Source organism: Battus philenor, unplaced genomic scaffold, assembly GCF_028537555.1.
Source record: "Battus philenor isolate CCGP_79_NKW_IND1 unplaced genomic scaffold, ilBatPhil1.0.hap1 SCAF_7, whole genome shotgun sequence".
Taxonomy (NCBI): Eukaryota; Metazoa; Arthropoda; class Insecta; order Lepidoptera; family Papilionidae; genus Battus; species Battus philenor.
In genome coordinates, this window is record NW_027181737.1 from 326,036 (window position 1) to 342,591 (window position 16,556).

General features: G+C 35.1%; 1 protein-coding gene across 1 annotated transcript in view; it reads right to left on the reverse strand.

Annotated features, from left to right (window-relative positions):
* Positions 1–308: 308 nt before the first annotated feature.
* Positions 309–16,556, reverse strand: part of Grip (Glutamate receptor interacting protein) — a 69,197-nt gene continuing 52,949 nt past the window's right edge. The window contains exons 6-16 of the mRNA XM_068774525.1: positions 15,123–15,221; positions 14,139–14,295; positions 13,283–13,509; positions 11,735–11,880; positions 11,068–11,431; positions 9,159–9,314; positions 7,780–7,908; positions 6,734–7,249; positions 4,491–4,690; positions 3,070–3,177; positions 309–1,033 (exon numbers count right to left, since the gene is read on the reverse strand). Coding sequence (XP_068630626.1) covers positions 962–1,033; positions 3,070–3,177; positions 4,491–4,690; positions 6,734–7,249; positions 7,780–7,908; positions 9,159–9,314; positions 11,068–11,431; positions 11,735–11,880; positions 13,283–13,509; positions 14,139–14,295; positions 15,123–15,221 — 2,174 coding nt within the window. The 3' untranslated portion in view covers positions 309–961. The remainder of the gene's footprint in view (positions 1,034–3,069; positions 3,178–4,490; positions 4,691–6,733; positions 7,250–7,779; positions 7,909–9,158; positions 9,315–11,067; positions 11,432–11,734; positions 11,881–13,282; positions 13,510–14,138; positions 14,296–15,122; positions 15,222–16,556) is intronic.

Below are 16,556 nucleotides of genomic sequence, written 5' to 3' on the forward strand. Positions count from 1 at the left end.
GGCGTCTGTTCAGACGGCAAATTTAGAGATTTTATCTTGCAGCACACAATTTTTTTAAAATAAATACTTTATTTCAAAATATACGATATACGAGTTAAATTTTACATAGTTCCAAGTAAGACAGACATTAATTTGATTAATGTAATATTAATTTTCACGATCTTATACAAACCACTGCACGCCTACAAAAAGAAGGTTTTATATCATTTGTATGATCTTGGATATAAAACCTTACTAAGTAAATTTCGAGAGCGTACAGTGATTTATAATTTTAAGTTTCAAAATAAGGAAGAATTAAAGCTAGTAGATGTAAGTAACGTCACGATATAAGCTGCAATGTATGGCCTCTTATATTTTCAGCCGATAGAAGCCTTCTGCAAAGCCTTCTTCAAAGATATCTATAGTAGGATATACCATAATATCCGTAGGCAGGTTGGCGATTGCAATGTGATATTATGGTAAATGTATCGGAAATAATACAGTTAATACAGTTTAGCAAAAATCATATGAAACGCCTTCATTCTTAAACGATCTTATAACTAAACATATATTTTATCTTAAAAAACTATTTTTAAATTTTTACACAGGGAATATTAAATGTTATAACATTGTTTATTTTATAAAAAAATTACGTGGTCAGCCCTTAAAGTGGTTCATGACACGGTGTTCGTTGAAAAAGTATGCACCAACTGAGTGTTTCATTTTCTATCATTTGAGTATATCGATTTGTAGCGTATACATGAATGCTCAATTGTTCAATTCCTCTGAAAGGTAACAATTGATTACATCAGTAGAAATGCAGAATTGAAATCAAAATATTTTGTCCGAAAACAGTAAACAATTTTAATAATAAATCTATGTACGTATATGTTATGTTTAGTCTAACACCAAAACAATGTTTCGTAGCACTAAAACACAGTACGAATTGTTCAAAATGACCCCACTAGAGGCGGGTTATGCACTAGATAGTTTTTGTCACGATACTGCTGTCGCTCGGACTGGAACTATCGTCGGACCGGGGGCTCTTCAACTCCTGCAAGCAAACATTAAGGTCACACTTGTGTATATACTCTCCGCACTCTTTACTGCATTCCGATTGAATTTACAAGGACAGGATTTAATAAAAGTAAACACAAGCCTGACAGTCGTCTTCGTCGGTTGGCGATCTGTTCTTTATCGCACACATAAACATACATAAGTAGCTAGATATTTATAGTTCCTAGTAGTTTTTATATTCCTTTCTTAGTTAGGATGGACTTCCGCGAGGTAACGCCTGATTCTATCAGGTATAAACATACACACACGCCTATATATACTATATATATTCATATATACACATATGTGTGTGTGTATGTGTATTTATGGCTATGTACTATAGTGATATAATCAAAGCTACGGGCCTATGGAAGGCAGCGTCCGCGTTCCCATACTGAATATGTCCGCTTGTACACATAGACAATAACATCTATACACACATATATACAAAAGGACACCGTTTCATTTGGACCAACTAAGAAATGCTTATATTATGTGTATATCTATTCATTATCGGTACTTTTTTATGGGAAACAAATATATTATTATACAATTTTTATGTTTAATTATGAAAAGTCAAATCGAAAATTAGTAAATAAAAAAAAAGAATTCGAAAAACATAGTGTTTACAGTTATGATTTTTGACACAATACATAGATCTATTTTCTGTTTCAATTATAAAAACAATTTATTCCCAACTTATACATAGATGAGAAATTAAAAACAGATGTCTATGTAACATCATTTGAAGTCGTTGGATGTTGGCCGCTAGATCTATGTCCAGCTATGGACTTCCAACAGATGAAATAACGGAAATTATGATGATATACAGCACACTGGTTATATTGTTAAACATAGCGAATGTGTTTCAATTATATGGCACATCGTTATAAAGATTTGAGGAAACAACAACAAAGTTCCATTACGCGTTCGCAAGGAGAGGAGTAACGGCCGGATTTATGTCCGGGCAGGAACTTTTAATGGTATCCTTCATCTCGCGTGTCCTCTGCGCCCCACTTCGCGGGTACCTTATCCGTATACCGTCGAACGGGGTATGAAGAATCAATTTGAAATTTAAACTTTCATATTATGGTACGAAAAGTGATTTTCGGTTGAAAATCACTGGATAGGTATGTATGTAATTATGAACGAAATATATACAAGTACGCGGAAGAAACTGATCATGTCGACTTGAAAAAATTAGAAAAATTAATTTATACCACGTGTAAATGTTGATATGGAACATCGAGCGCTTTTTAAAGAGGCAGCACAGATAGTACACTGCGATGTTTCGAACTAATTTCTTGGATTTTTCATGTTACGTATTACAAGCATATAATAATAAAGTTAACATTGCTCTGTTAATATAGATATATTTTAGGTAGATACCTAATTAAAGTATGACATACATCGCTGGAAGTGGTTGAGGTAATGGGCAAAAACCTTTACTGGACAATGATTAATTTGTGATTGTTTTATTGAGATAAGTTGCTATTATTAAAAGAGCTAATGCAGGTACAGTCAGTCATAAAGGGGCATCAGGTTCGTGAATGAGAGGGGGCTTTTATTGTCGACTAAAGGAAAACCTGGGCTAGCGTTATAATGGCACAGGGAAGATGCCATGGTAGATCTGTTCTCTCTTGGAAACGTTTCTTGACATTGTGGCAATCATATAGGGTGGGCCATAAATTTTTGCACTTTTGAAACATGTGTAGAAATAAAAGTACAAATGCCATTTTGTTTATGATTTATTTACCGTAATTATCATTTATTAAAATTTATTTTTTAAAAATTACATCGTCGAGATGTGCTCCGTCTCGCCGTTGGTACTCCTGTAATCGACTACGTAAACTTTGGAAACTTGCTATTTGCAAAAATTTTTGGCCCACAAAGAGGTCAATCAATGAGTGGATAGAAATTCTTTTTAAATCGGCAAAATGGGTTGTTGTGCAGACGTAAAAGATCACTCCTATCCAAAAAAAAAAAGTTATAGCTTGTACGGTCTCCTACAGCACAGCAGAAACCATCACTCACCTTCGAGGTGACAAGTCGCTGCACCACGATCTCCAGCCTGTCCCCGGCGGCCGCGATCAGTGGTACCGTCAGACAACAGTCGTAGTCCACCGTCCGCGTGCCATTTACCTGCCAGTATCATCGAACATATAAGGATTCCGAATTTGCCAAATGCCATTTTGAATATAAATGGTACGTATACAAAATAAGGTTTAAGTTACGTAAGTGATATATGTTAAATAAGTGTAGAATGTTAAAACCTAATTGAGTTAAGATAGATAATAGTAAATGATTTTATACTGTATATTTGTAGATCAAAGTTAGGATAGGCACAAGCGTAATAAAAGCCTAATAAAATTATGTAAATATGACTAAGTGAAAATGTAAAAATGGAAATAGAAATCGTCACATTAACTGTCCAAAAATTATGGTCGATATACATGCGAATTGAACAGTCTCTATCGATTTTTTTTTTTTTTGGTCTCTATCGATTAGATATTATATAGAACGAGCGTGACATTAACAGAGAAAATATCGAACAAAGAAACTGTTTCGAAGATATAACCAGCAAAAGTGGGCAATTTCCCTATCTTGATAATTTTTACCATGTAAGGCTAAATCTCGACAAGACACTGAGTTGTGATATAGACATTGTTACCAATAAAATCTATTAGATCATATCCTAAGTTTGTTCCGCCTGTTTATTTTAATTTCATATCTTTATCCATTATGACGTAATTATAGAGAACAATCGTGTCAATTAAAAAAGATATCAGAATCAAACTTGATAGAAACTAGAATCAAATTATGCTACAGTATGACGTTACTCGTCAACTTAAGCTATTAGAATTTTAAGTGTCATGTTTTTAGATTTCAAGTAAAATATTGTACGTAATCACTTCTACAAAGATATTTAATACTTGAGCAATGTATTCGCAAGCTGTATTTTCACCTGAAATTCTAAGTTATCGATTTTACTAATCATTTTTCTGATAAATATTTTAAATTTGTATATATGACCTTTGATAAACAGACGCTCGGCAAATGTTATAGACAGTTCTACCAACCTAGGAAAATAAACTCATCTGCCTTCCTAATGATTGGGAATGTTAAGTGGCAATTTCACCTTACTTTTTGATCACAGCAGTAATTCTTTACAGACTGACAATTTTATAAAGCCTAGAGAAAGGTATAAAAGCTTGCTTTTATTTCTAGCATTAACTGAGTATCCATTTCTCTTATCCCTAACTTTATACGTTTGGAGGAGGCTTTCATACAAAAATTATCATCATTTAACTTCACAAACACTTTCCATAAAAAGTCTTTGAGCTTACAAAAAAGACTTATCTTGATTTGTTTAAGTGTAAATGATAGAATAATGATTTTAAAAACAAAACTATGAATGCAAGCAACCATTGCAAACAATTGACGAAGCAACGAACCTGCAAGATCCTGTCGTAGGGCCTAAGTAAGCCCACGATGTCGGCGGGGCCGCCCTTTCGAATCCTGTTGATGTATACGCCGCGCTCGTACAGCCCGTCCGAAACGGAGAACCCGTAGTCATCGTAGATCGCGTCCTTGTACAGGATCACGTGGTGTACGGAACCACGAGCTGGTGATAGAGTCTCGCTGCTGTATAGACCTGTGAAAAAATCTACTCAGTGGTACAACCGTTTTCTCTTGAGTCATCTCCTGGTCACCCGCCAAGTGGTATAGTCACTTTCCACTATAGAAATAATATAACAAAGGTGTAAGATTCCTGAAATAAAAATTAAAATTGAAACTGCACTATGTTGTACCAAAAGTGTGTAGGAGAATGTGAAGAATGGAAGAAGAGGAGTGATAAGAAAGCACAAACTGAAAAAAAACTATTAAAATTAGAAAAGTCCCTGTCCTTAATGTGATAGCAATAGGAGGCTCTAAAAACAGGATCATTAAAAAGCCTTTTCCCATTAACCTGAAGATAAAGTCGAAGGGGATACAGGATGCTGTTACAGAATTTAAGAATAACATGAACAAAACCCCAGGTTGGGTAATGGTCATAAATTGCTGTAATTGAGTAATAAGAAAACCAAATTTTAACAGCTGAGACAAAGAAGTGTGATTATAAAAATAACAATAAAAAATAATAAAACCGTAATATAACGAAAATATGGTGACAGAAGGGGGATGTGAATAACAGAATGTAAATAAAAGTAATAGAGTGAATGATATTGCGAAGGAAGAAGATACAATGCGAGATTATGTAAAGGATGGAAGTAAAAAATGAGGAACAAAATACTGAAACAAATTCAAGTCCCTGTTATAGGTTTAAACCGAGAAACGAGAGTCCCCCACGAAAGTTAGCCATAAAAAAATACAGTCGCTAACTGGTTACCTAGTAATGCAAAATTTTACTAACCACCGAGCGGTATAGTTACGTATGTTTTCAGGTGCAAGTCTAAGATCTTCAATGGCTTCAATAGGCCAAAGTTCTTCCTGATCACATTTTAACTACAAAAATATTCCCACGAGTAAAATTAGAGATCACCATGCATTCTATGTTCTAGTATGAAAGTTACTGAGCTAATCTGTGTGTCTTCTTGTGTCTCAAAGTGGCGACTTTAGTAAGCAGCTTCGATTTTCAAAGTTATTACAATACCTGTACCTTTTACTGACACGGGAGGATAGTACCCTAAAACTAGAACCAGATTGTAATGAAAGAAAAAAACATAGATTTATCATAAGGTTCTGATTAGACTTCATCATTATCATTATGCCAGCCGATAAATGCCCACTTAAGGCGTACCACAAGTTTCGCCGCAATTACCTGTCTTGTGCTAAGTTTCGAATGACTTGCAACCTTGACTTAATCATCAGTCTACCTAGTAGGGGCGAGGAGGTAAAGGTGCCCATGCTACGTCTGCCGGCGTCTTATAGGATTTAACTGCATGAATTTATTGCACAGATATAAAATGGTTCAGGGCAGATATAGTCACATAAAGTATAGTAAAGTTCCACAAGTACTACTCTTAGTTTTTACTCGTGGACCTAGAAACAAGCTTTAAAATTAGTTAAATCGCTGTAAAAGCTGTACTGAATGGATATTTCGCCTATAAATACAATTTTATAGCAAAAGTCCAAAGCAACCGGTTAACAGCGGCAGGAAATATAATCAGTGTTTGCAAGTTTGAGAGTTATTCTATTGAAAGGTGCACGAAGTTCGAGGCGCGCTCCAGCTGTGAATTTGATCTTAGAATTTATGCTGATTTGTTTTGTACGTAAACTTACTAATTAAAATGTAATCATTAGAGATACAGTGCTTGTGTGCTCCTGGAAAGATTATAAAATATTTCCTCAAAATTTTCATAAGTTTAAAAGCCATTTAAAGAAACAATACTCACACTTTTGAAACATAGATCAATAATTATTTAAATATTAAACAAAGAGTATGTAACGATTGCGGTAATCGATGGGTAAATATCAGTAGGTAGCAACTTAACAGTTTAACATTGACCTGAAAGGTACAAATAAGTCTTAGTGCCAGTGTCTTCTTAGTAGATGATTGAGGTATCGAGTGTGCTGATGATGTAATCTGTGCCGCGTGTCAGGCGTTTGCTTTGGGCTTTGACTTTTGTCTAATTGCTTTTCATGTGGACTTTCTTCCTGCTTAAAAATCCTAGATTCTTTGGAACAATAAACTGACCTGGAACGTCGTTCTCGTAGATGGGGCTGGTGGAGAATTGGAAGCTGGTTCCAGGGGCATTGGGCTTTAGCGGTGACTTCTGGGGCGTCGCGACTGTGTATATTCCACTATTAAGATAATCGTTCTCCCAGTTTGCTCGCCTACTCTTCGGGGAAACTATCCCGTATGGCCCCATCTGGACGTAGTCGCATTTACACGAGGATTTCTCCACGTTGTGCAGCTGACAGTCCTTCATGTTTGTAGTGAGGATTTCAATTTGGTGTACGTCGTCTTCTCTGGTTATGTTTTGTTTGTTCTTCAGCGTATTATCAGGTATGATGCAGGTGTTCTCGTAGTGGAAGGTCTTCAGGGAGTTGTTGAGGGAGTAATTAGGCAGTGGCAGGTCGTGGACGCTGTATGGAGCGGCAGAGCTGAAGCTTGAAGCCATCAGCTTGTCCTCGTCGGTAGGCGAATAGGGTTGCTTATCCATTATTCTACTCTTGTCGGGTACTGCATATTCAATTACCTCCGAATTACCTGAAAATTGAACGTAGCCTTCATGAATAAAACATGAAGGTTCTTTGTATCAGAGCAGTAAAACACTGAGCTGGAATAAGACAAATGGTTCCAGTGAGTAAATTATCATAAGTTAATCTCACGCGTGAATTGAATGAAAAATGTTGAACGGTGTTGTTTAGTTAATGTTAACGGTGTAGAATGAATTATCAGTCAAATATTTAATATTTACTTAATTCAAATACGAACTTTATTCTTTTATTTACAATAGCGATGATAAAACTGGCGTAAATTCTTCTTGATTATTAAGTCGTCATATCGAGAATTGGGTGGTTTACTTAATTATGTGAACTTAATGTTTATTGATTTATATAATATTAAGAAAGCTTACAAACTAATAATAAAGTGTCAGCAATGAAAGATAAATATAGCAGATTTTTAATAAATAGCAAAATTACAATTATTGTTATTCTTGCAATATCTTACATTTTTGGTATTTTGTCTGTGATATAAACAAGTTACATACAATGTAATGAAGTAAAAAAATTTACCACAATTAGCGCTGGTTCTGACTGGCGTGTTCTGATCCCAGGACTCCACGGCACTGTCGTTCGACAACCCTGGACTGGACGTGGAGTGGCTTGAATCTCTTGCACTTGTTTCCGCACTTTCCAAGGATCCTTTATTGATTTTAAATTATTTAATTCATACATAGCACAGTATTTATTTCACTTTTCATCTTTCCCACTGATGGGATATAAAGATTCTTCCAGACATAAAATGAAAACGAGTAATAACGTAAACATCATATCTTTAAATTTAGTTAACACTTTTTGACCATTTAAACACAAAATAAATTGACTTGAATCTAAATGCTCACAGTTATACAGGATGATTGGTTATCGGTGTAAAGTCTTTAAAAGAGTGAATGTATTATTAAATCATTTGTTGTCAATTATTGCCTGGTGCTCTCTTAATGATAATAAAGAAAGAAAAATCGTTTTTAAATTTCAGATTACTACACGTTGTAATTCATTATTTGTTAAACTTAACATAACATATTAAACATCGGTCTCTGCAGACTTTGTAATACCAGAAGTTATTGATTTGTCCCATTTCAATTGAAAAAATAATTGATGTAATATTTCAAAGTGACCACTAATACTGTGATGGGAAATATAAAATGTTTAAAGCTTTTTGCTGACGAGTTAGCTATACATGTACCGCTTATTTTTGTTAAATCTATATACCACAGACATTAGCGTTTGCATCTTTGTTTTTAGAATAACAGTTGATTTTTTCGTATTTTTTTTGTTTACTAAAGTAGTTTACTCTAGTCTCTTCTTAAATTATTTCTTAATTGAAACCTTAAATTATTTTAAACTAAGCTATTCAATTTCATTTGTTTTTTATTCTTGATTTAGCGATATTTAGTTTGTTTGTTCCCTACGCTCTAACCCACTGTCACTAACACACGTAATAAAATAAAATAATAATAGAATAAATAAATAGTATCGTATAAAGGCAGATTAAGTAGTATAAAGTAAATATAGATATAAAAACCATAAGGCTTTCCACAATTGCGTGGAAAGGAGGCAAACGGAAAAACGATGTAAAAATAAAAACAGGTTGGCATAAAGACTTAAAAAATAAAAAAAATAAAGTAGACTGAATAAGTTAAAATAATAAAAACCGAAAAATTATTAACCTTATATTATAAAAAGTCTTTGTTATTTAACTGTAAAGGTCAGAAGGCTTGAGAAAAAAACCTACTATTCCCGACACATTCACCCCTTAAAACCTTTGACTGGTTTAACCAATTACCATGTGCAGATTAGTGTTTCACTTCTTGCAATAAATTGATCAAAGCTTGCGTTACGGTTGCTACGCCGCAGCCGGGGCGATTCGGAATTAATTGACAGTGAGTTACCGGTAACTTTCCGACAGAGCTGCAGTTGCACGCGCAGCCCGCTCTGCTGAAGGAGTTTGATGGCCTCTGACAGCGGCTTGTTGAGCACACTCTCACCGTTTATACTCAGCAGTTCGTCGCCTATTGCCAGCTTACCGCACTTCTCTGCCAAGCCGCCTGGATGAATTGCATTTGTGTAAATAAAAAAATCGTTTTGAAAAACTATTAAACTATTACGTACGACGCAGACTACTTATCTATATTAACCGATATTAGAGCTGTTAAATGGTTACACGAAAGGATAATGATTTTAAATTTTTATATTTAATCTAACGTATTAAAAAATAATATGTCCAAATATAAACATCGTATATTCTTTTACAATACATGTTTAGTTATATAGATATAATTTTTTGAAAATTAAATTTCAACGTATAACCTTTCCTGTAAATAAATAAATTTTTAAAAATATTACACGGGTTTTTAATAGGAATTTTTCAAATGTTAACTAATTAATAGCCCACCCTGTAATGCTTAAAAATAATAATTATTAATCTAAATTAAAATTATAACCCACAATAATTATAACAGTATAATTAAATTTTAAATTTCAGATGAAAATAATTATTTCTTATCTATGTAAATAATGACATTTTTTGTGAATAAAGACATTTTTCGTACAAATCGTAAAAAAGTTTTTAGTTTAATAATCAAGTACTTGAGAAATGTAAAAATATTACATAAGTATATCCATTATTTGGACATGTCAGCCGTAACGAAGTGTTAATGGAATGTTTGATGGTACAGTTATGTTATGGATACATGAGATATGTAAAAATTAAATTTCTTCTTCTTTTTCAGCAGATGGACTCCTGCTGCAAGTCATAGGCCTCCTACAAAGATCACCCCGATGACGGGTCCTGCGCTGCTCGCACTCAGCGACTTCCCGCCACTTTGACCATGTCGTCGGTCCACACAGTGGGAGGCCTATCCACGCCGAGCCTACCTGCTTGTGGTACGCACCCGAGAACCTTTCGGTTCCAACAGCCTTCGGTTGCACGAACGACATGCCTTGCCTACTGCCAATACTGACAGAGCAATTGCTAAAGCTATGTCGGGGATCTTGATTTTTGCACGGATCGCCTCATTTCTAATTCAATCTCGCAACGAACTTAACCATGAGCCTTCTTGTAAGGCTCGCAATAAGTGATCACTTCTCGGATCCATACGTCATCACACTCAACACACATTGGTCAAAGACGTTCGTCTTCAAACATTGCGGTATTTTGGACGAAAACAGTATTATATTTTTAGGTATTTTTTTTTTTCAAATGGTCCCCGCTGTTGGGGACCTCTCGTTCCCCTATCTCGTGTGGGACAGGGACTTTTTAATTCTAGTAATTTATTCATGTTATTTATTATTATCATTCTTCTCTTTCATGTATCATCTTATCTGTCGTACTGTTTTTTTCATTCTACAATTTTCCCAGTCTTTCTCTTTCATTCCATTAGCCATACATCCATCCTCAACCACTACATTCTAGGTTTCCTAACTATTTTATTTTGCAACATTAATTATTGTTCAAATATTTAACACGTATTTTCTTTGTAATTATCATCTTATATTATACTATTTATTGCACTATTTTTGGTACTACTATATTCCTTTTATTTCTATATTTTAGAGTTTGTTTTATTTTTACCTATTGCATTTATTACCACCTTCCTGCAGTAGCTGAGGAAACATTCTCTCTCCCCTTCGTCTTGCATGATGGCCGAGATATACCTTTCCTCTATCTATCTATATATTTTTAGGTTTATCCTTGATTTAATCAACTTAAAATTAGAGTCATATACTCATAAACTAACTCATTGGTCGATAAGACGAACGACTTGAAAAATGATGTGGTCGCAATTTTACTGTACCAACCTTCAACTAGTCCACTGAGTAGGATCGGTTGTGTGATATCCTCGCTGCCGGCTATGGTCAAACCCAAAGGACCATTGTCCTGCCGTATGAGTTCCACTATAAAGACCGCCGTGTTGCCGTTGTCGCTGGAGCTGCCGTGGCTGCGTTCGCTGTCCTTTGCGCTGTTGTTCGGACTGTCCGTGTGATGACCAGAGTCGTCTCCACTGTGAACTACTGCCTTCGTCTCTATGTTACTGAAGCTCTGCAGGCTGAGCTTCGGATTGTGCTTGTGGAGGCTGGACCAGTCCTCGGTGAGGTCACGTTTTCTTATTTTGAGAGTTATGATGTCGTCCGGTGAGTTCTGAAGTATATTGAATGCCGTATCCTGTTGCATTAAAATATTTATTTTAGTTTTTTTACTTCTTTAAGAATATCAGGTGAATATACAGTACAATGAAGTCAACAATAAGTTGCCGGGAGTCGACAACTTTGGTACATCGCTATGAAAGTTCGAAACAAAAAGCATTGGCACATTTGCTTGATTAATTAAATTAGATCTTAATGCTGTACACAACTTTAATTAGCAGATATATATATCTCGATATACACAGCAACATCTTGGCTTAATTAATAAAATATTAGTGTACATTGCAACAATAAGGAACATTGTAGAAGTTGTATTATTTACCAGGGATAAATTATGCAGGGGTTGTCCGTTTATTGCGAGCAGTTGGTCCCCCGGGGACAGCGCGCCGCTGCGGTGCGCTACGGAGCCCGCTTTTATGTCAGAAATCATCATTGGCTCTTCGTTGCTTAGTAATTTTTGCTTACAGCCTGAAATATTATCGAGCCTTTTAGATATTTAAATTACATTCTACGACAGTTCATCTATCTTGTCTATTTCATTACATAAATAAGGGTTATTTATTTCAAATTATATGCTCATGAACTAAGGTTTTTGTGAATACTTTTCATATTACGCGTTTGGCATAAAGCTTTTTAAGTAAAATAATATCGTTATAGGAATGCCCAATTTGACTTTACATCTAATTTGGTTTTTCTAGCAATCTAACCTTGACATTCAAAAAGTGATCAAAAGTACATATCAATTTAATTTTACTTGGGAATTTAGTTAATTCATTTAAATTGTATAAAAATTTAATACTAAATAGTTTAAAGACAGTAAACATACAGGCAGCCCTCCTACAACACGGTAGCTAGATTCCTATAAAATGCAGTGTTGTGTGAAGAAAAGTCAAAATGGTTCCAAAAACTTATTGTTTATTTTTTGTTAATTCGACATAAGTTTATTTTTATTAAAAATATTTATGTGTAAACAACACAAAGTAAAAAAAAATATTTTAATGTAGCGCAATTATAATTTAATGACTGTATTTGTTGACACTGCTCAGTATAATCAACCAACGTAAGTAAAACCACACGAAAAATTGACTGACTCTTCGAGAAAAACACACACGTGTCTTAAACTAGAACTTTTGTAGGCGTCGCTTATTAAGTAGCAATCTAGTGTCTAGTGTTCCCACTTTAACTGGGCATAACTTAATGACCTACAGAGGACACAAGCCCTGACAAGAAGAACAACCGTGTTATTCTTCTAGCAAGTCGGAAGTGACATCGTGCATGTGGCTCGCAAAGCTGCATCGGCCATTTCATCCGACCGTAAATTACTCTAAGGTCAAGGTAGTGAACCGTCTCTGTTGGAAACCATCTCAAATGCAGGTTCATGGCTTGCGATACATAATACGTATAAGGTGTACCGCCTTGTGCGCTAAACTTACTATATAAAGCTTATTTTATTATTTTTTTATGGCCCCCGCTATTGGGAGCCTCTCGTACCCCTGTTTTGTTTGGGACAGGGACTTTATTTACAATTACTTTTTTCATGGTTTTATCTTTATTCTACACTCACTTTCATTCTTCTCAATTTCTTTTATTCTTTCCTTTTATCCTTCACAATATCTTGCACTATATAAAGCTTTGGTTACACGTACGCTTAAGAACTAATATATATTTCCGCTACGTCTTATCTTTAGGCCAGCAAGTCTAGCCAAGGCTGTAGGAGTACATGCAGTGTTGTCTCTACAAAATATTTCCAGTTTTCTCAACCCCTTATAGCGAAACAGTGTTATAGGATACCGTGTTGTAGGAGGGCTACTTGTATGTTAACTTTAATGGAATTTGCTTCTATTTCAAATGAAGTAGAATAAAGGTTTACCAGTTATTGTGACCCCGAGACCAGCGGAGGTCTTAGCGAGCTTCACATTAAACACACCGCTGGAAGCCTCGATGGTGTTGGGCATGCTGAACTCCACGTTCAGAGTCAGGTATTTGGGGTTGTGCGAGTCGTTCCTGCGCTGCAGGATCTCGTTGGCCACGTCGAGCGTCAGGTTCTCGTGTCCATTGATCGACATCACACGGTCCCGAACTTGCAAACAACCTGATCTAAAAACGAAATATATCATTTTAATATAATTTATTTGTATTATACATATGATTCGTATATAAGTTTTATAGCTCATTTGTAAGAAAAAATCTTTGAAGCTTTTACATCTATTTTCATTAACCATGTAAAAGTTATCGCATTGAAATATTTTACATGTTTCCTATATCTTATTACAACAGGTTCAATACTTCTGGCAGTAAAAACTCTGCAAGGATAGAAAGTAAACAATAATTAATTTTAAATGTAGTAATATGTGTTTTGGAATATTTCTGAAACCATAATTTTTGCATAAAGTGTACGTTTATGAATTGCCAAATCAGCAATATATTCACCGAAATATAGTTTTTACATATATAACTAATTAATATAGGACAGGTCAGGTCATAGGACTCCCCAAAGATACCCTCGATGGCTGATCCTGCCCTGCCCGGATCCAGAATCTTCCCGCGACCTGAACTATGCTGTCAGTCTACCAGTCAATGGGGTGGTCAGTCGACGTGTATGGTGATATCATTACTGTTGATTCCTGTACTACGCTCACAGGCCCATCCATCCTGTACTACGCTCACAGGCCCATCTACCCTGCACTACGCTCACAGGCCCATCCATCAATGTGGTCTATACTTACCTATATGCCGGCGATTGTGGCACTACATGGGATATCACCAGGATCGAGTTCTCCTCGTGGACTGCCAGACCACTGTTCTGTCCAGGTGGCACGTCCAGCTGTATATTCAAGGACTCGGTGCGACAGACGCCCAAATTCATGTAGTTCTGTTGATTATCTGTTGAATTCATTACATCGAAATAACATTCCGTGTAAATACATTACATTGTTTGCGCGCAAACTAGTAAACTAGTTACAGGAATTAGCTGAGAGACAATAGTCCTAAACAAACATCGGAGCTGCCCGAATATAAAGATCCCTTGTTTGCTGTATAGAGAAAAAATATTTGGGTCGACTCACTTAGTACGCTTTTGTTTGGAAAATGAAAATTGAAAACGATTTTTACTGCCGGCCGTTGCAAAAAAGATATCTTGGGAGAATGTTCAACACTGATATTAATATCAATGTAAAACTAAAGTACTATGTTATGTATAGAGACAAAGTTTGTTTTGCGCTAATGTTAAAAGATAGGAAAGAGACCGCAAATTTTTAATGTATATTTTTAAATCAAAATCATTTAAAATTAATCATATTTACGCTCCACATTTAAACTTCTCTCTTAATTTTTATCATAAATGTATTGCGTCTCATTGCCATTGATGACAATTTCAAGGTTAACTTAAAATCTCTCGTTTACGATGTCATTTTTGATTAGATGTTGAAGAGAGAGACCAAGCACAGCTCTCTCCGTGTCACGTCGAGTGACAGTTAGCTTGTTAATAAAGCCCACTTCTCTATGCCATAAATCATCATTGGCACACACACTGAGGATTATTGGACGAGATGATGATGACGGAACTGAACAAGCAACATATTGTGGTCAAATTAAAAATAATTCTTATTTAACATTGAAAAGAAGATAGGAAGACATTCTTCACTCTATATACAATTAAAATAACATAAAAATTAATCAAGTGCTTCAATATGATAATATTTTCTGATTACCGTAGTCATCCTGCAAACCCAATTTCGGCATCGAGCTTTGTCTGTAATTCCTTTGTCGTTTCTTAGTATTGAGTGTGGAGGCGCCGGATATTGAGTTCTCTGAAACATTAAACGAGGCTTTATTATTAAATAAATAATTAAGAGGCTTTTTAATCACATAACTTATCTAATTATTCATATTATCAACGAGAATTGAATCCGATGGTTAGGTGAAATTAGGTAGTGCGCTTGCGCAGGGCACGAACCTTGAAGAGTATTCCTGTCGGAGACGGTGGAGGCAAGTAGACCTATTGTAAATAGTTCCAGGCTTTCGGGCAGGTATACTTTTCCTACTTGGTCAACTTAATTAATAAATAAGTAATAGTTAGAGAAGTTCCTATTAATATTATAATCCCACCACTAGGAGGACGGAAACATAGTAAAAGTCGCGGGAAATCGGTGGATGCAGGCGGCGCAAGACTGGAAGTCATAGTGGCGATAATACTTGTAGTGGATGAGGTAATGATTTTCTTCTTTGAATCCAGAAAATAGAGGAACTCCAGATATTTTTCAACTTAAAATAACGCTACGATGATTTCAAATTAGTCCATCCGGGAAGGAATTTTTTAGTTTATTACGTGATGATACTTTACAATAAAATTAATTGTTAAATGACAAAGATCTTCGCGATATTTTGGACGAGATGTTTCGGAGGTTCAATAACGCTGCCCATTCGAGTTGGATTCGGTGAATTGAAAAGTTAATTATGTTAATTAAAAAATAAAGAAGTGAACGCTTCAGTGTTTAATTATAAACAATAATTGGTACAAGAAATTAAATTTTCTTAACACTACACTTTGGCGAAGTCTTTTGTTCGGATACGTATTATCTGAACACTCCATTGTCTCGCTTTGTTCGCAGCTTGTTTAAGGTATTTTTTTAATTATTCCCGAGAGTTACTTCAATAGAGTACTATTTTAACTTAACAATCGTTATAATTGCAGAAAATTTTTGAATACTAAGATATATCTTATCGTAGGATAAAGAACTATCTATTTATTCATGTCGTTATTATCTTACTGTCTTTCAAAATGTTCATTTATGTAGTTCATGAAAACAGGGCTTTCCTATACTGGCACCTGAGCGAAGCCAACTACAAACTCAGACCAGGTTAATAAAATTAATAAAATATATATACAAATAGGATATAACTAGCATTTTCGAATCTTCAATCAACATAAAATGTCGGCATTGTTTTCCCTTCAGAAAGTTATCCTACAGGTAGACAGTTCTGCTGAGAGGAACCGGCGAGAAACTCAACAGTTGTTCTTTACAAATATAGTTTTATAAAAAAAAACCCATCAACATATAACTCTACGCATTAACATCAGTATAGTATTCTAGTATAGTATAATATACCGTTTTTGTTAACCTTTTAGTGACTTTTATTATTCA